Here is a 25521-nt window from a genome sequence, read left to right as displayed (position 1 = left end):
GAACATTTGCAAAGTTGTTACCCATAGGGTCGGCAACCGGACACCTTACTTACAGAAGCAGATAAGTTCGCGTGACCACTTGGCTATTAACTTTGGCTTTCTTCAATCCTTTGAGTTGTGTGGCCTGCATCACAACATACTAAAGATTTATGGGACATGAAATCCGAGAGAACTCATTGCCCTTTATGTAACTAATTTCGTGGGTTGCGTAGCAAGTATCATAACACTTTAAGAATTAGCATAGATCTGAACGATCATTCCGCGTTTGGCAGAGATGAAGTTTATTGACTGCATACCATGTCATCAATGGATAAAGCTTCATATATGCACGATAACTGTTTAACCTTTCAAAAAAATGTACGGTTGTATAAGTTTAGCTCAGCTTACTGCTCGAAGGGCAATGTGTACGTAGTCTTTTGGAAACCATAGGCTACCTTAATGCACTTGGTAGCATCTTTAGGGTTCTATTGCAGATATCCATAAGGCGTACTACGTAATGTGCCTCATTCGTCTTTGAGGCTCGGTTCCCTGCGGATTAGGCCAAAGACTAAAAATGCTTCAGTTAGCAAAGCTTTGAAAATGACCGTTGTGGTTACTTCTAGGAATCCCAGTGTAAGCCATCATGCACCTAGTTACACCAGGGCAGCCCAACTCATCCACGTTTGGATATTCGGAGTTTATAGTTTATCCTCTCGCATCAAAAAGTAAACTCATGTGGGTGTCAGAAGCTTAGTTTACCTTTTCACATAAAAGAGCATGGTTAGTCCCTAAATGGTGCAGTTCATGTGATAAGTCCTAAAAAATGACGCGATTTTCAATGAGAAACAATAGTGATCAGTTGTTGTAGGCATACAATCGCGCTAGGCTTGTGAATGACTTTTTTGATCTTCAAAGAAATGTATCAACTTTGCAAAAGGTAGAAATTGAATGACAACTGAATAGTCTTCAGCTTGCGAAGTGGTTCCCGTCAAACTGCTTGAGTCTTCGGGCTTTGATGTAGCGGGAGGTCACGCATGGTACTTCCTCAGATTGTAGGCATTCCACTGCTTTTCAATCCGTTTGTCGTTCATGGTAGCAAAGGTGTAGCTACCCTTGCAGCCTACTCTGCTGATCTTATACGGACATTCCTAGATAGGATCCATTTTTTTGGAGCCTTCTCTACGGGCAATGATTAAGGTTTTTCTTAAGACTAGATTTCCGGACTGAAACTGCCTGATCTTGGCCCTTTTGTTGTAGTTGGAGAGGAGCTGCTACTGGTAGGCTACAATGCAGGTGAAGACCTTCTCGCGTTCCATCTCTGCCAGATCTAAGTTTGTGGCTATCTCATTTCTATTATGATCGAAGCTTGGCAGTAAAGTGCTGATACTTAGCATGATGACATTGGGAGGAATAATGACTATGAGTCTCACTAGTTGTTCGTCGTTTGGTTGTCTAATATGCTCATAGATATCCGGGAAGTTTATCTGGCCATTTTCCCTTCTTGTCGGAGAGGGATTTCTTAAGGAAGTCGAAAATCGTCTTGTTGGATGTTTTGGCCTACCCATTGCCTTGAAGATACCTCGACATGGACATGTGCTGCTTGACGCCATATTTTTGGAAAAACTTTGCCAAATCTTTGCCTACCAATTGCAGGCCGTTGTTTGTGATGATGGATTGAAGGATGCCAAATCAACAAATGATGTTTCTCCATATGAAACACTTTATGTCCGTCTGAGTTGTGGTTGTCATGGGCTCTACTTCCATCCACTTGGTGAAGTAGTTAATTGCCACAATCATCATGCATCTGCCCCTAGCAGCGGATTGGCCCTACCAAGTCTATTACATACTGCATGAACGGCCAAGGACTTGTCTGCGGGTGTAGTTCGTTGGCAGGCAGTGCTAGTACCGGCTTGTAGCATTGGCAACGGTTACACTTTTGTACTAACTTCTTGGTGTCATGATGCATAATAGGCCAGTAGTAACCTGCGTTAAGAGCCTTATGTGCAAAGGATCGGCCTCCGGAATGATTTCCACAAACTCCTTCGTGGATTGAACTTAGAACCTTTAGGTCGTCGAGAGACGCTAGGTAGCGGAGATGTGGTTCAGTGCAGAATCTTCGAACGAGAATGCCGTTCCACATGTAGTAACGTGCTGCCTTCATTTGGAGTTTCCTAGACTCCAATCTTTCTGTGGAGAATGTGCCATTGATCAGGTAATCTATAATGGAATCTTACTAGTTTGGAGTTGTACTAACCTGTGACACCTTAGCTGCTAGCTTCGCCTCTATGCTTGGTTTGTCCAGATACTCCACCGAAGTAGAGCGTTTAAGTTGATGGTCGAAGGCGGAGCCTGGGCCGGATAGTGCGTTCGTGTGGGCATTATTTACCCATAAAACTTGAGTGAGGGTGTCAGTCTGAAATGTCTCAAGCAGCTTTCATACCTTCTCTAAGTATTGCGCCATCTTCGGATGATTTACAGTGTATTCCCTGGTAGTCTGGTTGGTGATTAGCTGGGAATCGAAATAAACTGTGAGCTTTTTCACCCCCAAGTCTTTTTCCATTCGAAGGCCTATTAGTAAAGCCTCGTATTATGCTCCGTCATTGAATACTTTGAAGTCTAAAGAGTCGCGGACATAATCGGCACGGCAAGAAGCTGCGGAGCTTGAGTCGGCGTGGTAAGGAGCCACGGAGTATGACTTTCACGGTCAAGAGCCGTGATGGAAGGAATGGGGTGTGGGCCCTACATGGCACACAGCCTAAACCACAAAAGATGGAACAAGAATAAATATTATCTCCCGTAAATATGAAATTACCAAAACGTCCTTCACGTTCGTTGTAAAATTATTGTCGTATCACCAAATTCGATTTCGCTTGCGCCCACACGTTCATAGCGATGAGCACTATACAAATACGCTAAAAGAATAAGTCATACGTCTCTCTAAACAATGGTCAACGAAAGTCAAAATCCTTGCCTTTAGGAGCATTTTCGTCAATTCACACTTTTAAAATTTATAAAATTGTAGAATTAGGGATGGGTTGTCACAAGAGCTACTTATATGGAGGAGGCACTAGTGTGTCATCAATTTTTAATAGGATGCCTCTTATATTAAAAAAATAATATATATATATATATATATAAAAGTTACTTTTTGGTTACCGGTGATCGAAAAATACGTGTTTATTCACTTTTTATTTTGATGTCACAAGTAAAAAACAAATGAATGTACATTCAGTTTCTTAATTTTAATGCTTGATTTCAACTTCAATGCTAAAGAACCACGAATAATTAGTTATCAAGTGATTAATAAAACGAGATTATCCTTAATTAATTATATGATATTGTTTTATATATGGTAGAATTTTAACAGTAAAATATAGTCTCTAAATTTTCTGACATGTAAGTCCAGTACTGATGGGTCGGCTTTGCTTATTGGCTTAAATGGCTGAAGGCTTGGTGGTGGATGGAACCATCCAAGTCACTAGATTGAACACTCCATTATTTGCAGAACACACATTTAATAGAATCGGGTTCTCTCTTCTCATATTCTCCTTTCCTTCCTCTCTTTCTCTCAAATTGAGCTTTTTGCTTGTATAAAAAAAAATTAACAAAAAATGTTGACGTGGTTAATCGTAATCATTCAAATAGGAGGAGGGGAAAGGAAAGATAGATTAAAAGAGGAGAGAATCTTACTCCTTTACTATTTCTCTGATTATTATGATCCCATTTTAGAGCAAGGCCAAAATGTAGATCTCATTTTACATGATAAATAAGAGAATCAAAATAAAACAATTCAAAATTTAATTAAGTTTTGAGTTGGTACAGATTTGAAGTTTAGGTCCTTTACTTACTTCAATGATTTCTTTTTTGTTTTGTTCAATTACTTCAATCATCTCATGTTACTTGAAATGAAGCTCGTGAAGAATCTTATTGGTATTGTTGGTTTTATTCTATCAACTAAATCACTTTTGAATCTTATGGCGCATCATTCTACTTTCGAGTCGAAGTGGAACCAAACTAGTTATATTATTTGATAACGTTCTTTGGGTTTAGGATGTAAATTAGGCTTAATCAAGACACGCACACCCCAATTTTTTCGGTTTATAGTTCTATAGTAAAAAAATGTTAACCTCGATGATAGGATATAAGATTTATATTGATCAATCGACAAAACTAGAAGAAGATAATGCAGATGTGAGAATCAAATCTGAAACAAAGATGAATTGCAGCTCATTGAGCTGTATTTCTGATTGCCAAGTCAAATGCGCATCATCTTTAAACCTCACAAAATACAAAATGGTTGAAACATTGTGAAAATGAAACCCTTATCATATCTCCCCAGATTTGTAGCATATTTAGAAACTTGAAAAAGAACCAAACACATTAGGACGATACAGAGCTTTCAAAGTTTCGTTTTACTTGGGAAAGAGCTTTCAAAGTTTTACTTGGGAAAGAACTTTGGAAATTAATAGGATTGCATTGACTGAGAAAGACAATAATAGCCATCTTTACTAATGAACTTTATTCTGCTTTGGTGTTCCGTGGCCTTTAAAGTCCAATTTGCAATATTCAATATTTAGTAGGATTATAGGAGCACTCATTATGTGGGTGGGCGGCTTGCCCACCCCCATTTTCCGTTCATTCTTTGGGTTCATTAGATTTTCTTCTAGATGGTGTTGGCTTTGTGCGGGTACTGTGGTAGGCTTAGAGGAGGCGGCATTTTTCTTGTTTCAGGTCTAGAGTTTTTAGTTTAACCTTTCACGAAAATGTACGGTTGTATAAGTTTAGCACAGCTTACTGCTCGAAGGGCAATGTGTAGGTAGTCTTTTGGAAACCATAGGCTACCTTAATGCACTTGGTAGCAGCTTTAGGGTTCTATTGCAGTTATCCATAAGGTGTACTACGTAATGTGCCTCATTCGTCTCTGAGGCCCGGTTCCTTGCAGATTAGGCCAAAGACAAAAAATGCTTCAATTAGCAAAGCTTTGAAAAAGACCGTTGTGGTTACTTCTAGGAATCCCGGTGTAAGCCATCATGCACCTAGTTACACCAGGGCAGCCCAACTCATCCACGTTTGGATATTCAGAGTGTAAAGTTTATCCTCTCGCATCAGAAAGTAAACTCATGTGGTGTCGGAGGCTTAGTTTACCCTTTCACACTTGAGAGGATGGTTAGTCCCTAAAGGGTGCAGTTCATGTGATAAGTCCTAAAAAATGGCACGATCTTCAATGAGAAACAGGAGTGATCAGTTGTTGTAGGCATACAATCGAGCTAAGCTTGTGAATGACTTCTTTGATCTTCAAAGAAATGTACCAACTTTGTAAAAGGTAGAAATTGAATAACAACTAAATAGTCATCGGCTTGCAAAGTGGTTCCCATCGAGCTGCTTGAGTCTTCGGGCTTTGATGTAGCGGGAGGTCACGCATAGTACTTCCTCATATTGTAGGCATTCCACTGCTTTTCAATCCGTTTGTCGTTCATGGTAGCAAGGGTGTAGCTACCCTTGCCGCCTACTCTGCTGATCTTATACGGACATTCCTAGATAGGATCCATCTTTTTTGAGCCTTCTCTACGGGCAATGATTAAGGTTTTTCTTAAGACTAGATCTCCGGACTGAAACTGCCTGATCTTGGCCCTTTTGTTGTAGCTGGAGAGGAGCTGCTACTGGTAGGCTGCAATGCAGGTGATGACCTTCTCGCGTTCTTTCTCTGCCAGATCTAAGTTTATGGCTATCTCATTTCTATTATGATCGATGCTTGGCAGTAGAGTGCTGATACTTGGCATGATGACATAGGGAGGAATAATGGCTATGAGTCACACTGGTTGTTCATCGTTTGGTTGTCTAATATGCTCATAGATATTTGGAAAGTTTATCTGGCCATTTTCCCTTCTTGTCGGAGAGGGATTTCTTAAGGCAGTCGAGAATCGTCTTGTTGGATGTTTTGGCCTACCCATTGCCTTGAGGATACCTCGATGTGGACACGTGCTGCTTGACACCGTATTTTTGGAAGAACGTTGCCAAATCTTTGCCTACCAATTGCGGGCCGTTGTTTGTGATGATGGACTGAAGGATGCCAAATCAACAGATGATGTTTCTCCATATGAAGCACTCTATGTCCGTCTGAGTTGTGGTTGTCATGGGCTCTACTTCCATCCACTTGGTGAAGTAGTTAATTACCACGATCATCATGCATCTGCCCCTAGCAGCGGATTAGCCCTACCAGGTCTATTACCTACTGCATAAACAGCCAAGGATTTGTCTGCAGGTGTAGTTCGTTGGCAAGCAGTGCTGGTACCGGCTTGTAGCATTGGCAACGGTCGCACTTTTGTACTAACTTCTTAGCGTCATGATGCATAATAGGCCAGTAGTAACTTGCATTAAGAGCCTTATGTGCAAAGGATCGGCCTCCGGAATGATTTCCACAAACTCCTTCGTGGATTGAACTTAGAACCTTTAGGTCGTCGAGAAACACTAGGCAACGGAGATGTGGTTTAGTGCAGAATCTTCGAACGAGAATGATGTTCCACATATAGTAACATGTTGCCTTCATTTGGAGTTTCCTAGACTCCAATCTTTCCATGGAGAGTGTGCCATTGATCAGGTAGTCTATAATGGAATCTTACTAGTTTGGAGTTGTACTAACCTGTGACACCTTAGCTGTTGGCTTCGCCTCTATGCTTGGTTTGTCCAGATACTCCACCGAAGTAAAGCGTTTAAGTTGATGGTCGAGGGCCGAGCCTAGGCCGGCAAGCGCGTTCGCATGGGCATTATTTGCCCATAAAACTTGAGTGAGGGTGTAAGTCTAAAACGTCTCAAGCAGCTTTCGTACCTTCTCTAGGTATTGCGCCATCTTCGGATGATTTACAGTGTATTCCCCGGTAGTCTGGTTGGTGATTAGCTGGGAATCGAAATAAACAGTGAGCTTTTTCACCTCCAAGTCTTTTGACATTTGAAGGCCTATTAGTAAAGCCTTGTATTATGCTCCGTCGTTGAATACTTTGAAGTCTAAAGAGTCGCAGACATAATCGGCATGGCGAGAAGCTGCGGAGCTTGAGTCGGGGGTGGCAAAGAGCCACGGAGTATGACTTTCACGGTCGAGAGCCATGATGGAAGGAATGGGGCGTGGGCCCTACATGGCACACAACCCAAACCACAAAAGACAGAACAAGAATAAATATTATCTCCCGTAAATACGAAATTACCAAAACGTCCTTCACGTTCGTTGTTAAATTATTGTCGTAACACCAAATTCGATTCCGCTTGCGCCCACACGTTCGTAGCGATGAGCACTATACAAATACGCTAATAGAATTAGGCATACGTCTCTCTAAACAATGGTCAACGAAAGTCAAAATCCTTGCCTTCAGGGGCATTTTCATCAATTCACACTTTTAAATTTTATAAAATTGTAGAATTAAGGATGGGTTGTTACAAGAGCTACTTATATGAAGGGGGCACTAGTGTGTCATCAATTTTTAATAGGATGCCTCTTATATTAAAAAAAAAATTATATATATATATATAAGTTACTTTTTGGTTACCTGTGATTGAAAAAATACGTGTTTATTCACTTTTTATTTTGATGTCACAAGTAAAAAACAAATGAATGAACATTTAGTTTCTTAATTTTAATGCTTGATATCAAATTCAATGCTAAAGAACCACGAATAATTAGTTATCAAGTGATTAATAAAACGAGATTATCCTTAATTAATTATATGATATTGTTTTATATACGGTGGAATTTTAACAGTAAAATATAGTATCTAAATTTTCTGACATGTAAGTCCAGTACTGATGGGTCGGCTTTGCTTGTTGGCTTAAATGGCTGAAGGCTTGCTGGTGGATGGAACCATCCAAGTCACTAGATTGAACACTCCATTATTTGTAGAACACGCATTTAATAGAGTCGGATTCTCTCTTCTCATATTCTCCTTCCCTTCCTCTCTTTCTCTCAAACTTAGTTTTTTGCTTGTATAAAAAAAAATTAACAAAAAATGTTGACGTGGTTAATCGTAATTATTCAAATAGGAGGAGAGAAAAGGAAAAATAGATTAGAAGAGGAGAAAATCTTACTCCTTTTCTATTTCTCTGATTATTATGATCCCATTTTAGAGCAAGGCCAAAATGTAGATCTCATTTTACATGATAAATAAGAGAATCAAAATAAAACAATTCAAAATTTAATTAAGTTTTGAGTTGGTACAGATTTGAAGTTTAGGTCCTTTACTTACTTCAATGATTTCTTTTTTGTTTTGTTCAATTACTTCAATCATCTCATGTTACTTGAAATGAAGCTCGTGAAGAATCTTATTGGTATTGTTGGTTTTATTCTATCAACTAAATCACTTTTGAAGCTTATGGCACATCATTTTACTTTCGAGTCGAAGTGGAACCAAACTAGTTATATTATTTGATAACATTCTTTGGGTTTAGGATGGAAATTAGGCTTAATCAAGACACGCACACCCCAATTTTTTCGGTTTATAGTTCTATAGTAAAAAAATGTTAACCTCGATGATAGGATATAAGATTTATATTGATCAATCGACAAAACTAGAAGAAGATAATGCAGATGTGAGAATCAAATCTGAAACAAAGATGAATTGCAGCTCATTGAGCTGTATTTCTGATTGCCAAGTCAAATGCGCATCATCTTTAAACCTCACAAAATACAAAATGGTTGAAACATTGTGAAAATGAAACCCTTATCATATCTCCCCAGATTTGTAGCATATTTAGAAACTTGAAAAAGAACCAAACACATTAGGACGATACAGAGCCTTCAAAGTTTCGTTTTACTTGGGAAAGAGCTTTCAAAGTTTTACTTGGGAAAGAACTTTGGAAATTAATAGGATTGCATTGACTGAGAAAGACAATAATAGCCATCTTTACTAATGAACTTTATTCTGCCCTGGTGTTCCGTGGCCTTTAGGTACCGTTTGGTACGTGGGACGGGACAGAACAGGGTGGGACAAGGCGTTCCGTCCCACGTTTGGTGCGCCTAAAACGGGTGGAACGAGCTGTTCCACGGGACGAGTTTTGGGTGAATTTTCGTTCCACCTCACCCCCTGGAACGACTCGTTCCACATTCGTGGAACACAAAATTATAACCTCTCTGTCTCCTTCTTCTTCCTCCTTGTTTCCATCCGAGGGCATCTTTGCTCCCGCTCCGTTCCGTTCCGTCATGTCCTGTCCCGTCCCGTCCCATTCCGTTCCGTCCCGTCCTGCATACCAAACAGTATGCACTATTTGGTAGGATTATAGGAGCACTCATTATTTGGTAGGATTATAGGAGCACTCATTATGTGGGTGGCTTGCCCACCCCCATTTTCCGTTCATTCTTTGGGTTCATTAGATTTTCTTCTGGATGGTGTTGGCTTTGTGCGGGTGCTGTGGTAGGCTTAGAGGAGGCGGCATTTTTCTTGTTTCAGGTCTAGAGTTTTTAGTTTAGAATTTGTTGTGGACTTTCTCTTGATTGGCCATTTTTATTGTATTTTCTCTTGAAGTTGGGTTGTGCTTTTGCTTATTTGTTCTGAGCTGCCTTTCCTTTTGGCTTTCCTTAAATTGCAATAGCCATTTTGATTAATGAATTTTATTATCTTTGACAAAAAAATAAAAACAATAAAGAGATTATTTATTAATTAAAACTAACCCATAAAAACCCAAAACGCACCCTATTATATTTTGTCACATTGTACACATCCAATCATCCATAGCCTCCTCGGCCCGAAAATTGTGGGTGACCGTATATTGTCACAAATTGCCCCATTTTTAAGGGGAAAAAAAACCTGAAAAATAAGCTGACCCGCCATCCCAACTGTCCCCTTCATTGGCTTACTGATCAAGCCTTCAAGCTCCTCTCTCTCTTACTATTTCTCCTAAAAATCTTGCTGGAAGTTGGAACTCACTGTGTCAAAAACCAAAACCCATATTTCCTTTTGTCCACTCTCTCTCTCTCTCTCTAGAATTGTCTCTGCACTTTCTCTCTCTATACTCACACTCGCACTTCACTTGATGGGAACGAAAGCAAAGGCGCACCACCACCAGTACAATGCTAATGGAGCAGGTGGTGGTGGAGGCAACGGCAGTGAGAGCAGCAGCAGCACCTCACCTAGCCCACCTCCGTCGCCTCGCCGTCACTTCACAGTCCCTCACTGCCGCCGGAAGCCCCGCGCAAAAACCATCTCCGTCGTCTCTGGTTTTCTTCTCCTCCGCCGATTCCTCCGCTTACTGGTGGTGCTTCCCCTGCTCTACGTCTCCGGCCTGCTCATGTGCATGGGCCCGTTCTCCAGTCTAGTGGGCCATACCCCTCTTCCCGGTTCCGTTTACCGCAGTCACGAGATGTTTCAGCTGCTCTGGCCTCACATTCTGGCCGATAATTCGACTCCAATTGAGGTTTGGATTCTTGGGTGTTTCCTCATTTATCATTTTCTGTTTGGTTTCTGCGAAAATGCAGGAAAGGGGTTCTTCTCTTTCAGCTTTTCCAAGCAAGAAACGCATGAAAAGAAAACGAAATACAATTTTTGGACATGGGATTTTCGTTTTGGAGCTAAAAGACAGAAACAAGTAAACGTTGCAGTGTAAACCTTCGATTTCAATTTTTACCCATGTCCTTTCAGATCAAGTAAACGTAGGAATGTAGGACGGTTGCTTAATTTTACCCTCTTTCTCTTTTCTTTCCCAGTTTTGCTTTTAAAAGCAAACGTTGACCAGTAGCACATTAGAGTCTGAATTAAGTCAACTGTAAGCTTGTTGGTTTCTGGATGTGGATGTTAAACTTCAGAGATCTTTGTCTTGAGAGTAAAAAGAGTTGATAGTTTCCGAAATCGGGGTTCTGTGTAGGTCAGTAAGTTTACAAGGGATTGAATTGTAAGATGAAATTACTGTGGATCAAGTTATACTCAAGTTTGTCAGTTATGCATAATTGTGTGGAATTCAAGTTATTAACGGAGACGATTTGTTGTTTGTTGATGTAGTTGTCCTCTGTATGGAGATACAGAAGAAAGCTGAAAGAGCAGAAGCCTTGCCCGTCGTCAACTGCTGGACTACAATTAGGTATGACAATGTAGCACAATTTTGTGTTAAGATGGCTGCCACATATTTCATTAGCAATTCAAGGTCTGGTAGTTTTGGAATCAAAGGATGTAAAGTTTTCTTCGCGTCTCGTTATACTAATATTCTCCGCTGAATTTCAGATTCTCCTGGCCCTAGTGGTTACTTGATTGTGGAGGTTAATGGTGGTCTTAACCAACAACGTTCTGCGGTATGTCAATCCTTTATTATTTGTAGGCTGAATTTTTTACTAGTTGTCCTGTTAGTCTTTTTCTACTCATCAATTTTTTATTTCTTTGCTTTGAAAATTAGAGTATCAAGGCTATCAGATATCTTTAGTGTGATTTTCAGCAACTTTACGTATCACCTATGTGCCGGCATATACATTTTGTTCGTGTGATTAGTATCTTGTGTTTTTTTTCTTCACAGATTTGCAATGCTGTGGCACTTGCTGGCCTTTTAAATGCAGTTCTACTTATTCCTCGCTTTGAATTCCATAATGTTTGGAGGGATCCGAGGTAAAGTAATTATTGTTGAAGTCCCGACCCTTTAATGATAAGTGTGCATGACAGTGTCTAACCAACTTCAAAGTGTTCGGGACCATCATTAGGTTGCCAGGTTCATGTAACGTCTTGATCTAAATGATCAATAACGTGTATTGAAAAGCCTGCAAGAAATTTACCTTGAGAGGAAAACTCAGTCTATGGAAAGCATTATGAGAATGCCGTCTTTATTACCTTTCTTTAAATGATCTTTCAAGATACTCTTATTGTGTTTTCAATTGAAATAAAAAAGCAGTATCTTTTGTTTGGCAGCACTTTTACTGATATATACGATGAAGATCATTTCATAGCCACCCTTGAAGGCCATGTTAAAGTGGTTAAAGAACTACCGGAGATGCTGATGGAGAAATATGATCACAACATCACTACCATACCAACCCTTCATGTCCAATCTTGGGCTCCTGTCCGTTATTACACAGGAGAAGTTTATCCTGTCCTGCAAAAGGAGGGGTAGGTACTGAACTGTTTATTTTTTTTCTGTTCTATATCAAACGGGCCATAAGCCCTTCAAGCCTGTAGGTTGGTTTTTTTCTTACTCGTTTGGTTTATGCAGGGTTATCCGCATAGCTCCATTTGCTAATAGACTAGCAATGAATGTCCCACCTCCTATTCAGCATTTGAGATGCCTTGCTAATTATGAAGCATTGAAATTCTCTTCTCCCATATCAAATTTGGCAAATAAACTAGTTGAACGAATGACTGAGATGAGTTCAAGGACCCGTGGAAAGTATATTGCAGTCCACCTCCGCTTTGAGGAGGTAATACAGCTTGCCTTTCCATAAACTGTTTCATCTCTTATGTTTAACGGTCTGGGAAAACTAATCATGTTATCAACTGTTTTTCTTCATCTTGCAGGACATGGTGGCATTCTCATGCTGTTTGTATGATGGAGGAGAGGCTGAAAATGTTGCAATGAATTCAATTAGACAAAAAGGATGGGGAGATAAGTTCAAAAGAAAAGGCCGCGTAACTCTGCCTGGTCTCAATAGGATTGATGGAAAGTGCCCACTAACCCCCTTGGAGGTACTCTACTCAATTCCGCATGCATCTTCTACTTACTCATAGCTACCTACCATGGAGAAATAATCCTTTTTGTTCTTGTCCGTGTAGGTTGGAATGATGCTACGGGGTATGGGGTTTGACAACAGCACTTTAATTTATTTAGCCTCAGGGAAAATCTACTGGGCAGAGAAACATTTAGCCCCTCTGCTAAAGATGTTTCCCTATCTGCATACCAAGAAGTCTCTTGCCACCCCAGATGAGCTTGCTCCCTTTGAGGTATCTTACGAGTTTTCGTGCAATGTCTGCCCACAAAAGTATTTTGTGACTAGTGAAACGAATACTTTGAAATCAACCACCCTAAAATTTTATTTACTTTTGCTAGGGATATTCATCGAGATTGGCAGCTCTGGATTATACAGTATGCTTGCTTAGTGAGATATTTGTAACAACACAGGGTGGGAACTTCCCGCATTTCCTAATGGGTCACCGGAGATTCCTCTACAATGGGCATGCCAAGACTATTATACCTGATAAGCGCAAGCTTGTTGTTCTACTGCAGGACATGAGTATGAGGTATTCTGTAGGTGTAGTTTCTGTAAAATGAAAGTTTCTGCTTGTAATACCCCCAATTTTGAGATTTCAAAGTTCATAAACGCTTACGTTAGGGTTACATTTAAACTCCGTGTATATTGGTCTTGCAGTTGGAATGATTTCAAACTTGAGATGGAAGCAATTCTCACTGAAAGTGATCGCAAGGGAAAGATAGTACCGAGAGTGAAAAAATTCACCCGTAAGTCTTCTGTGTACACGTACCCTTTGCCAGAGTGTAGTTGTCTCCAAAAGCACAATAACACGCAGATTGTCCCGTCACACATTCCTGATTCTTTGTAACAAAGCTATGAGAAATGGAAAAACAAACCACGTGCTTGAGTCGTTTATTCCACCTGTGCTGTCATCGGTCAGAAGCTTTACATTGGGGGCTTTAGCTCTTTTCTTCCGTGGATTTTGAAGAGAGGCTCGTTGCTCCGAAGCCTGTTGGGAAAATGTAGATGGGAAAATGTAGATAGTATTTGCAGCAGCAGGTTTTCCAATTTTGGTCGCAGAAGGATTTCCTTATTTCATGCGATTCTTTCTTCCCTTTTCGTGTGGAGGTGTTAGATCTCTTATGTGGACATAACTGAAGCGCAAGCCGCCCTCCGGCAATGTTGGGGCGTACATTTGCGGTACATAGTGATATATAGCATATAAATTTTGAGCTGGATTTGAAGTTGTAGATTTGGTCAGATGGAGTGGAGGCCTAGGGATTTATACATTGGTTTTGCAGTTTGATTGTTACTTGTTAGCCTACTTAGGCATATTTCTGAGTATATAATGGTAATACTTTGTCCTCACAAGTTTAACCATTGTTTTATATATTGGTAGCAAAATTCTGCATTGTTTACCGGGCGCAGTACATATGCGAGCAAACTTAGCTCTGTTTGGATGAACGAATTTGAATTCGATAATGAGGCTACATTTACGATAGTAACATTCAGTCTTTTACTTTATTAATTTCAATTTCAATTTAGTATTTTACCTTATCATTTCAATTTCAATTTTACTTTATTATTACTTACTCCGATCCTTGAACTTAATATTGATTTTTGGGGCAAATTTAACCCAAGAAACCCGCCAAGGTGAAGCATCTGGGCCACTTGTGTGCGTGGACGCATAAAAAAGAAGTTGACTTGTAGCCCACCAATGCACACAACATGCCACATGCAGTTTGCAGCCTTCAGTGCCCGACAGGGGGGCCCATTGCCAGGGCACCTATCGCCCACCATAATGAGACCTAGTTTGGTACTGAGGTGATTCTGAAAAAAACTGCTATCAAAAAAAACTGGGAGCTGTTTTTGTATTTGGTAAACACTCAGCTTCAGCTTTTTTTCACAGTTTTGGGTGAAAAAAAGCCAAAAACAAGAAGCTGCAAAACCCAGCTTTGAAAAACCGGTTTTTTTTCACATCTATTTTACATAAAAGTTTACCAAACACTCTAATACTGCTTTTTTTTTTTTCAAAAGCACTTTTACAAAAAAGTTTACCAAACACTCTGCTGCTTTATTTCACAGCTGCTTATTCTCACAGCACAGCAGAAGCAGTTTTTTTTCAAAGCACAGCAATACCAAACCAGCCCTGAGCCTAACAGCTTTATTTCTAATCCTACGGCTAGTTTCACTGGACCGTTGATTCAATTTTTTTTTATTTAATATTCTTGCTATGGACGTAAACATTTCGATTAAATTATAAATAAAGTCTATATTTTGATAAAAAATAATAATAATAAATCGAGCGGCTAAAACAATTAAAAATTTTATTTAAAGCAAAATTCATTAAAAAACTCTATAAAATTAGTGAATTTTCAAAATATTTATCGAAATCTAAATAGTTTTAAATTAAAATGTTCATAAAATTAAATTAGGATAGTATACATTTTTTTTTTTTTTTGGGGTAGAAGTTACTTAGAAAAAGAAATTAACTTAAATTCATTCTTTAATAATCTCGGGCTAAAAATTTTAACCCTAAAGAGTTAGAACAAAAAAGTTGTTTATGCGTTAAAACCTAAATTTTCAGGATTAAAAATTTTAGGTTTTAATCCAAGGATCCGAGATAGTCTAAGAGTGAATATGAATTTTCAATTTCAATTTAGAATTTTCTTTGTGATGAAAAATAAAAACAAAAATTATTATATCTTAAAAGTAAAAATGGACAGTTCTGTCAGAGTTCCGTGCAAGCCCTTGAAAGCCCGTCGGGGGTGGTGCGTCCTTAAATACGACCACGTGTTAGAAGCCCATGTGATGCCAATGCGCCGGGCCCATAAGAACAAACAAGCGGGGCCCAGTTTCGCGTTGGGTCTCACCTGTGTTTGTATTAACGCGGCAAAACCCACGAGCTCGCATTCAATTCACCCATGGAATTCGCGTACCTGAACCGAATGGTTACCGCTCTCCGCCACTGTGGCGGCCGATCTCAGGCCAATCACGGCAGAGCATTTCACTCCCAACTAATCAAGCTCGGCGCTTCGAATGACGTTTTTCTCGCTAACAATCTGATATCTATGTACGTCGCGTTTCCTTGTTTGAGTGACGCGCGGAAGGTGTTTGATGGAATGCCTGACAGGAACGTTGTGACATGGACGACAATGGTTTGTGGATATACTAATTGCGGAAAACCTGATAAGGCTGTGGGATTGTACACGCGGATGTTGGAGTCTGAATCGGAGACGCCAAACGGGTTCATGTACTCTGCGGTGCTAAAAGCTTGTGGCTTGGTGGGTGACCTGAGAACGGGTAAATTGATTCATGAGAGGATATGTAGTGAGAGGTTGGAGTTTGACACTGTTTTGATGAATACCCTTTTGGACATGTACTTCAAATGTGGGAGTTTGAGTGATGCTAGGAGAGTTTTCGAAGACATGTCGAGCAAAAACACGACTACGTGGAACACTATGGTTTCGGGGTATACTAAGGCTGGTTTGGTGGATGAGGCAGTGTGTTTGTTTCATCAAATGCAAGAGCCGAATGTTGTATCTTGGAATAGCATTATTGCTGGTTTGGCGGATAATGGAAGTCCGCGCGCATTTGAATTCGTGTGTATAATGCACCGAGAAGGCCTCAAATTAGATGGATTTACCTTCCCGTGCGCGCTTAAAACCTGTGGTCGACATGGTTTGTCAGCTTCTGGGAAACAAATCCACTGTTATGTTATAAAATCAGGTTTTGAATCAGGCATTTTTACTGTGTCGGCACTGGTTGATATGTACTCGAATGGCAATGAATTGACTGAAGCTGTAAAACTGTTTGATCAGCGTTCAAGGTGCTATGCTTCCATTTCTGATAGTTTGGCACTTTGGAATTCTATGCTTTCAGGATACGTCATTAACGAATGCAATAGTGCAGCTTTGGATTTAGTTTTGAAAATCCATTGCTCAGGTACTTGCATGGATTCCTACACTTTCAGTGGCGCTTTAAAGGCTTGTGTCAACTTACACAACTTGCGACTCGGGCGTCAAGTGCACGGCTTGGTTGTAACCGCAGGGTATGAGTTAGATCATATTGTTGGAAGCATTCTTATAGACCTGCATGCAAGACTGGGGAATATTTATAATGCATTGGGATTGTTTCAAAGGCTTCCAAAGAAAGATGCCGTAGCTTGGACTGGTTTGATCAGAGGGTGTGCAACAAGGGGACAAAGCTGGCTAGCCTTTTCACTGTTTCGGGATATGGTGTATTTGGGTCTCGAAGTAGATCAATTTGTCCTTTCGTTTATTCTGAAAGTTTGCTCCAGTTTAACATCGCTTGGAAGCGGAAAACAGGTTCACTCTTTCTCTGTTAAGAGTGGATATGAGTCTGAGGAAGTTGTAGTGACATCCCTGCTCGATATGTACTCAAAATGTGGTGAAATTAACAATGCGTTAGCTCTGTTTAATTCTGTGGAAGAAAGAGACACCGTGTGTTGGACAGGGATAATTGTGGGGTGTGGGCAAAATGGAAGGGCAGAGGAAGCAATCAAATTTTTTAATGAGATGACAGAATCAGGATTGAAGCCAAACGAAATTACGTATTTAGGTGTTCTTTCTGCCTGTAGGCATGCTGGACTTGTAGAAGAGGCACGGACCATATTTAATTCCATGAAAATTGAACACGGACTGGAACCTCATTTAGAGCATTATTATTGCATGGTTGACATTCTAGGTCAAGCTGGATGTTTTAAAGAGGCAGAGCAGTTGATTGCTAAGATGCCATTTGAGCCTGACCCAATCATATGGAGATCATTGCTCGTGGCCTGTGGAACTCATAAAAATACCGAACTTGTTAATGTTATTGCCGATCAGATTCTCACAACCTTACCAGAAGACCCTTCCACGTATGTGACGCTTTCGAATGTTTATGCAGAACTAGGAATGTGGGAAGATCTAAGCAAAGTTAGAATTGCAATCAAGAAAGTGAGTGCTAAAGAAGCAGGAAAGAGTTGGATTGAGATTTCAACTTAAAAATTGCTGCATTACTAAATGCATGGGTCAGAAACAATAGTTTCTGATGAAGTACATAGCAAGTACCATCCGAGCTTTGAACCTCTGACGTTAAGTCCTTGCATGAGCTCAATGAATGAATCATTTTACTGAAGACCTGGCAAGGATCTTAGAAAGCGATGGCCCTTGGTGGCGAGTCGAAAGAGATGTAACTATATTATGGTGTGTATAATCACCATTTTTCTCCCCTTCAAATTTAAGCGCACAACTCAATCTGATTTTTTCTTATCTTTCTTGAGGTTGAAATTTGGATCGAGTCAAGCCATCCAATTTGATTTTTCGTCTAAAAAGAAACAAAGAAGTGTTTACTTATGCAGCTCAACTTTGCTTCAATTAACACCTGTCATATTGTCTTCTTATTCATTGTAGTTTTCCCATCTGCGTGCAGGTTTTTGTTGGAGCTATGTGCATCATCTAAACGCATGGTTTCTCGGAAAGATCTTGTTACCTGATTCTTCTATCTGGTCTTATGTATAGTTAGTTTTCTTGTTCAGTCATTGTTATCCCGTCTCTTCAACCAAATGACAGATCCTCCCAGAAATTTCCCACGTCTCTTTTTCTGCTTTCTGATAGATTAACAGCTTCTTCAATACAAAGAAAGCTGGTATCTTCTTTATGGTACTGTAAATATGCTGTGTTTTACTTCATCCCAATTATTAAAAGAGAAAATAAATCTTATGTAATGACTGGCGATGGATACATGAATGAGCCATCAAGTTTCAACCCTTGCTTTGTCATAATATGCTGTAATTGACGTGCATCGTCTGGAATCTGTATGCTAGTCTTTCTCGATTATTCATAACTAGGTGGATGTTAGATTATTTGTATGTCTGTGTGCTGGCACAAACTTGATGATTGAACTAATTTCTCACCTTCATTGTTCTGTTGCCTTTCATCAGGACGCTGTATAGGTTCAATGGGAGGAGGAGAAAGCTCCCTTGGGAATTGGTTCGTTAACGTTGAAGAGAAAGGGTGCCTCCACCGGTTGAGTATGAAGGTTAGCCATCTTTTTTCCCTCAAGCAATATTAGTAGGGCTTTCATTTACCTACAAGCCTTTTGCCACGGTATTTTATTTATTTTTCTGATCACTTCTAAACTGAGAGAATGTAAACCGAGAGGCCTGAAGTAATCTATGTCGATACGTGTACCCCTTTATGACAGAAGGGTAAAAAAAGAAGCCATTAGAGCGGATCAGTTGTCAATTTTGCCTTTATTCTTGCATGTGCCAATTGCTGTTATCTTTCTGTGAGCAAAGAAGGATTTGCACATTGAAAGGCAGCCTCATGAGTCATTGCAGCCTTTAACTACAAGTTATGGCTCTCATCCAAAATCCGGGAAGCTCCATCTCTCCGTCAGATTAAAAGATAAGATGGTCCAACCTGCTAATTAAACCCGGTCAGCTGGTCCAACCCATATGAGCCTGACCCAACACAATTCAGTAACAAAGCCGGTCACAACACACTTACTATTTAGTATATATTAGTAGAAAGTTAATAACCCCTGTATGAATTCTTGTCTTCGTTCACCCCCAAGTTATTTTTCGCTTATCTTCCTGTCTCTAATTTGGAATTTGTTGATGAATGCCCAAACAGAATACATAGGTACATTAAACATATAGGAAGTTGCGAGGAGTAATTTTGTGACTGGGCCGACTGAAAATTTGGCTTGAAATGTCGGAAAACTTGCGGTCACTAAGGACGTTCTAGGATGTAAATAGAGCAGAATGTACTATAACTGTAACGTTCCCTTATTATTTATTCATCTTTATATTTTTTTTTTTTGCAGTGAGACCCTCCTTCAGCGATGAGTGAGTGTTGGATGCAGAGACAGACAGGTATTTGCTTTGTAAGACGTCAACCGTGCAGGTGCAGCCCGTAGAGTATTAAAGTGGGAGTGAGTGAGCTTCTCTTTCCCTTCCTCCTCAGGTCAGGCATGCCCTTGGTTTATTCTTTCTTTTCTGTTTTCACTGTTATCAATGAACATAAAGTAACTGCAGAAAGCTTCACAGAATATTACCTGTAAAAAATTTACACCATCATTTTGCGCCTTTCACTTTTTGGCGCCAAAATTGACTCATTCCAAGTGGTAACTAAGAGTAACACCATGAATAGGCATGTCAATCCTATCATGTTCCTCATTGACTTAATCGTATACTTACATGGGATGTGAGTTGTAAGTATCTGATCTTTTGTTTTTCCGCGTTTACTAAAACATGGGTATTATAATTGTTCAAATTTGTGGCTTCTCGTGTTTACTAACACATATCAAGCCATTTGTTGGTTTCACATTAAAATCCGTAATCCAGTACCAGAAAATCAGGAATAAAAGTCGACTAGATGGGACTACTTGATCCATACTCATTTCTTCATTACCTTCCTTGATTTAGCCTTCAGTTTTAACTTCATCTTTAACTTTGGGTATGTAGAGTTGTGTTGTTATTTTCTTCTTTTAGGAACAGATTCGATATAAGGATGAATAAATTGAAATGAAGAAAGACGGGAAAGGATGGTGGGAGGGACGTGGAAGAAATGTGTAGGGCTGTGATGTGCTCAGAGTTGTGCAAATTTGAATTGTATACATTCTCTTTCATTTCTCCGTCATTCGTCGTTCCTCCATTACTTCTTTCTCTGGCACGATAAACAAAACAAAAACGATATTAAAAAGACCTAAATGTTATAAATAAGCTAAAACTATACAAATTGACAAAATAAAAAATGAGAGGAGGACAAAATTGAGCCATGCCGTTTGCATACAAATATTAATATTTGTTAGAACCTTCTAATCAAACACCAAGAAAACTCCAAATCATAAGACAATGAGTACAAAACAAGAGTCAATAATTAGTAAAGCAAGGGCGAAGACCACAAACCAAGAACCCCATACCCATCCTTCATCCTTGAATCCAAGACCACAAGACATGATGGAAATATGACACAATTAGCAAAAGATAATGCCATTGAGTTGATATTTTGAATTCGATTTCTGGGGTTAGTGGATGTGTAATGTTATATTGCGTTAAAATATATCCTAAATGTTCTTAACTACTTGAGTTACAAACTTCTATTTAATTTTAACTTACAACGTTGTTTCCTTCTAACGTCTAAGAAATTTTCGTTTTATGAAAAAGGGGATAAAAGCTCAACTTCTCTAGTGCTTGGAAGTATTGATTCACGTTCCTTTGATTTTGTTTGTTCAGACCCTTTAAGGAAGAGATCTTTATTTTTTTTATTTTTTAAATAGAGATTAGATATGGGATATACTTTAAATCGAACTTCAATTATTCGAACCATCGTAATATCGCACTATGGGCAGCGGGAAAGACAATGAGTTGTTGTACAGGAACTTTGGGTGTCGTAGTATTGTACTGGAATTGAACGGCTCGACGGGAAGAAAGTACAACACACCGTAATCGAGCATCTTTACAAAAGTTTTTCTCTTATGTTAAAGGCTAGGGATTATTGTATTGTATTTTCTGACTCGTAGTTTCTCAAGGAACCTATATTTTACTCCCTCACATTTACACATAAAAATGAAGATTAAAACAAAAGAAAAAAGTCAGTAGGATTAAGATAGTACAAATTCCAAAACCCAATTTTTCACTTAATGTCATCTAGTCTTTTTTTTTTTTTTTTTTTTTTTTTGGTAAAATGTCATCTAGTCATTAATACATACACATACAATTGCACAATTTCTTATGAAAACCAAAATTAATGTAAACCAGGAGTCCTTTGTCATTTAGCATCTGACTGTCTGGCACCAAACAATTCTATTGTTCCTCGTCGACCCAACATCAATGATCCAACACAACTCACCTTACGTGCATGCACATCTTTCTAACTTCTCAGTTCATAAAACCAGTGAGTCATTCACTACCCACAAAACAACAAAGGGAAACTAGCAGGATTCTCTGTTCTCCTTTCTTTTCTTTTCTTTTTTTCTTTCCTTCTCTCTTCTTCTATTTGAACAGTCACGGTTAAGCCACATCAACATTTTGTGTTAATTTTTTAATAGTCAATAAGACAAAAAACAATCTGTGAGAGGAGGGAAGGAAAGGGGAGAGAATCCTACTCCAAAGAGAAATGCTAAGGAGACTCTCTTAAAGTAGGACTTTTATAAACTATCTGTCATCTCATAGTTTAACGTTAATTTTTTGCCAATATTATAAAATATTGTGTTAAAAACATGAGATGCCAGAAAGTCCCACTTTTGATAAAGTCCAAATTTTGAAAGAGTCTCCTTAGCAACAATAAATTTTAGAAAATAATTGATATTCATATTTCTCGCAATTACATCAAAATATAATGACATCACATAAATAAACAATAGCGTGTAAAAGAAAAAAAAATGCAAAAATCATTTCTCTTCGTCAAACTGAATCAAAAAGATTAGGGGCGGTTTGAGAATTTTCTTTCCAAGAATCATTTCCTTTTCTCAAACATAATATGCATAATCCTTGTTGAATAAATAAAAGACAAAGTATCATAAGTGCTTTTGTTAGAAGCACGCTGAACTATTTCTCAAAGATTCAAGTTTCCTTGAAGAAGCACGTATGGAACTCTTAAAACTCTTATGTTCATAAGTACTTTTGTTTGCAAGTGATTTTTAACTTCTTCTATCAAATATCGTCAAAAACGCTTAATTATTTGAAAGTGAAAACAACAATTTCTAATAACCTTAGAGATATACAACATGAGTGTACCAAAAACTGATTGAAAGTTTTAATAACCTCCATATATGACAACAAAACATGGCAAAATGGCCTTGGGATTGAACACATACAACTCATCCAAATTAGAGTAAACTCCCACAGCTCCAGCCACAGAGTCATACTCTTCCATACCAACATTTCCATTTCCAACACTACCTTCCAAGCTCTTCTTCACCCTCCCTGCAATCACACGGCACACCAGCATTGCCCTCTTGTCACCCTCCTCCGCCGCCACCACCGCCTTATCATGAGCTCTGCCGCTTGTCGCGGTCGTCAAGATCCCCTGCTCCGTCAGCTCCCCAGAGAACTTGTTGAAGCCGTTTTTTATAATGCTGCAGACATTGCAGTGTGGGATTGAGTTGCAGAGGTTGGAGGAGCCGTTGAGGCCGAGGGAGCAGGCAAATGTGGTGCAGTGGAAACGGAGGAGCTCGTTGCCGTCGGCGATGCAGCGGGGGTGTTTCTTGGGGAGCTTGGTGGCTTTTGCTTTGATGGAGTCTCTGTACTCTTCGAATTTGGTGATGGTTTTTTGGGTGTTGTGGACTTTAAGGATGCGGTCGATTTTACAGATTGGGGTCTGTTTTTTCAGCCAGCTTGATTGGAATATGATCTCCACTATGTTCTTGCTTGTGTCTTCAGGACCAAGTTCTGAAACTGTTGGATTTCGTGATGTAAAATTAGAAAAAAAAGATTGAAACTTTGAATATGATTAAGTGCGTGTTTGAGAATGCTTCTAAAAAGAGTAAAAACGCTTCTAGAAGGGACAAAAGTGCTTTTGGATCGTAGAAGTGCTTCTTCGAGAAGTACCGACTAAGTGCTTCTTCAAGAAGCATTTGGATTTTTAAGAACAATCTGTAAGTGTTTCTAACAAAAGCGCTTCTGAACAGAAGTGTTTCTAACAATAGCGCTTCTGAACAGAAGTGCTTCCTAAAAAAGCATTCCCAAACAGGCACCAAGTGTGGAGAATTGCGAGGGTACCTGCATGTCTAACAGCCTGATGAAGCTCCAAGTTCTCAGCTTTCGTGAAAATCTCACCACATTCAGGGCAAGAACAAATGCTGCCCCTCAGAGAAGGGTCTCTAGCAAAACCAAGAACAGGATCAACCACCATCCTACACTCATAGCAGCCTGAAAATCGCCGAAAAGGCATTGCTCTAAACGACCCACCACCACCAGCAGAAGAGTTATTATTAGAGGAAGAAGAAACTGCAGAAAACGAAGAAGAAGATGTCAAAACAACCCCGTTGATTTCGTGGAGTGGAGCTTTCATGGATCTGCTTGAAGCCTCATTGCTGTTGCTTGAAGAACCCATTGAAGAAGAAGCCCTTTTCTTATGGACTTCTGGAGATGCTAACAGTTCCGGCCTCTGCATTATTTTTGTGTTGTTGCACAACGAGCCGGAACATCTCATTTTCTTACATTTCTTTGCAGCATTGCTAGCTTCCTCCATGGCTTGTTGCTCATTAGGTTGCTTTTGTGGTAGCTGAACTGGTTGGAGGTGTTTGCAGGTCAGTAAGCCTCTCACAACTGACCAGTAAGGCGGCTTCTCCGCCGGCTTCTCCTCTGCCTTTCGGGGCTTCGGGTTCTTGTTCTCATGGTGCTTCTGGAGCTTTTGGTGCGTTTGCTTGGTGGGTTTTCTTTGGGTTTTGGGTTTATGAGAGCTAGCCATGGCTGAGGAAGACATGGAAATTTTGATGTTTTTGAGCAGAAAAAAAATGGTGGGTCTATGTATTTGGTTTCATAATTACAGAAGATGGGGTGCTCTGAGAGACATGAGGAGAGGCAGGTGAGAGGGGGTGTGTGGGGTTGCAGAGGAGCTCCCTTTGGCTTTTGCTTCTGTAGAAAGTGATTTCTGGATTAGGGTTCTGTGGGGACTTTTCTTGTGTGTACATACTACAAAATATTTATTTGTAAATAGTTAAGGGATTGGTGATGTGTGCAAAGTGTAAGATATTATTATTTGTTACCGGTGTGGGAGTGATGCTTGAGTGGCAAGAGAAGACAGGACTCTCGGTTATTTAATATATTATGTGTCTAGTAAATTAGTCACCAGGACGAAAACATGACGAGGATTCAAAACTTCAAATTTTACAATAAAAATACGGTCATTTAGTACTATGATCTAATAGTATTCTTCTTCACTTGTAAGTGAGGGGTCTTAGATTTGATTATCGCCAAAGGCGAATTTGAACTACATTATTGCTAGACCATTTTGAGGCTAAGGCACCCCCATACCCCTTAATGTAGATAATATCGTTTGTTAAAAAAAACAACAAAAATATGTCACACCATATACCAAAACATTGCCTCACAACAAATTAACCCTTACTTTTTATGCAAGCGAACACAAGATCTAAACTGCATATAATACTTTTAATTGTTTGAGTTACAAGTTATTTACAACAATAGCAGTTAAACAACAAATGAGCAATGTCAAACTACAGAATTCTCAGAATTATGTAAAACTATTAAACTAATGAGTTTTACATGAATTGTGTCCTCACTCATCCATGACAAAAGTGTATTTATCACAAATCTCTACATGATGAAAAAGATAGACAAATTTCTTATCATCGTGTATACTCATATAGATTGGGATAAGTATTAGTACACATTCTTTAACGGATGATATTGTATTGATATTACCTATGAGGAGAGAGATTTAAACTCAGGCGCATGGGAAAAATGATATATGCTCTAACTAATATAGTTACGACCATGTCTATAGTAGTAGTAATTATAATATATTTGGAAGCAAAGCACCCAACAGGGGCTAGTTTACGAAGTAGGATTCTCTCCCCTCCTAATCTCTCTTCCCTTACATCCCCTCCTATTTAAACGATTGCGATTACGTCATGTCCACATCTTGTTTTGAAATTTTTATATTGAGAATAAGACAAAAAGAAAAGCGTGAGAGAAGAGAATAGAAATGGATGATAATAAGAGGAGAGAGAATCCTACTCCCTAATTTACAGGGACCCAACATGAATTTATGGCAAGGCAGAGGTGAGCACAAAAACTAGAAACTAGGCTTGGTACTTGGAACCATCCTAAGCCCAAGGCAAGACTTTTTGGGCTAAGCACAGCGCACAATAAGGTAAAGGCTTTAACACACTAATTAGACAATAATGGTTCAAATTTTATGGGCAAA

General features: G+C 39.4%; 3 protein-coding genes across 5 annotated transcripts; 2 read left to right on the top strand and 1 right to left on the bottom strand.

Moving 5' to 3' along the window:
- The first annotated feature begins 9716 nt into the window (after positions 1-9716).
- LOC137717874 (O-fucosyltransferase 10) lies at positions 9717-13990 on the top strand. The gene is made up of 10 exons (XM_068457371.2): positions 9717-10374; positions 10956-11034; positions 11175-11242; positions 11461-11549; positions 11847-12044; positions 12148-12352; positions 12450-12617; positions 12705-12872; positions 12979-13169; positions 13298-13990. The coding sequence occupies exons 1-10, from the start codon at positions 9994-9996 to the stop codon at positions 13485-13487; spliced, it is 1737 nt and encodes a 578-aa protein (XP_068313472.2). The 5' UTR covers positions 9717-9993; the 3' UTR covers positions 13488-13990.
- Positions 13991-15357: 1367 nt separating this feature from the next.
- On the top strand, positions 15358-20936 carry LOC137718741 (Pentatricopeptide repeat (PPR-like) superfamily protein). Of its 3 annotated transcripts, XM_088698129.1 has the most exons (4): positions 15544-17826; positions 18053-18282; positions 18564-18661; positions 19451-20936. In XM_088698129.1, the coding sequence occupies exon 1, from the start codon at positions 15544-15546 to the stop codon at positions 17623-17625; it is 2082 nt and encodes a 693-aa protein (XP_088554255.1). In that variant the 3' UTR covers positions 17626-17826; positions 18053-18282; positions 18564-18661; positions 19451-20936. The 3 variants fall into 3 exon arrangements, with proteins under 3 accessions (XP_068314381.2, XP_088554255.1, XP_088554254.1); XM_088698128.1 differs by lacking the exon at positions 19451-20936 and having other exon boundaries at positions 18564-19266; XM_068458280.2 differs by lacking the exons at positions 18564-18661; positions 19451-20936 and having other exon boundaries at positions 15358-17826; positions 18053-18401.
- A 1349-nt stretch (positions 20937-22285) lies between these two features.
- On the bottom strand, positions 22286-24243 carry LOC137718831 (uncharacterized). The gene is made up of 2 exons (XM_068458367.2): positions 23349-24243; positions 22286-23024 (listed from the first exon to the last, which is right to left on the bottom strand). The coding sequence occupies exons 1-2, from the start codon at positions 24052-24054 to the stop codon at positions 22384-22386; spliced, it is 1347 nt and encodes a 448-aa protein (XP_068314468.2). The 5' UTR covers positions 24055-24243; the 3' UTR covers positions 22286-22383.
- Positions 24244-25521: the final 1278 nt, after the last annotated feature.

This window comes from Pyrus communis, chromosome 8 (genome assembly GCF_041283825.1).
Source record: "Pyrus communis isolate YQ-2024b chromosome 8, ASM4128382v1, whole genome shotgun sequence".
In the NCBI taxonomy this organism is placed as follows: domain Eukaryota; kingdom Viridiplantae; phylum Streptophyta; class Magnoliopsida; order Rosales; family Rosaceae; genus Pyrus; species Pyrus communis.
Note: the sequence above shows the minus strand (reverse complement) of the source record. Positions and strands in the feature narration are given on the sequence as shown.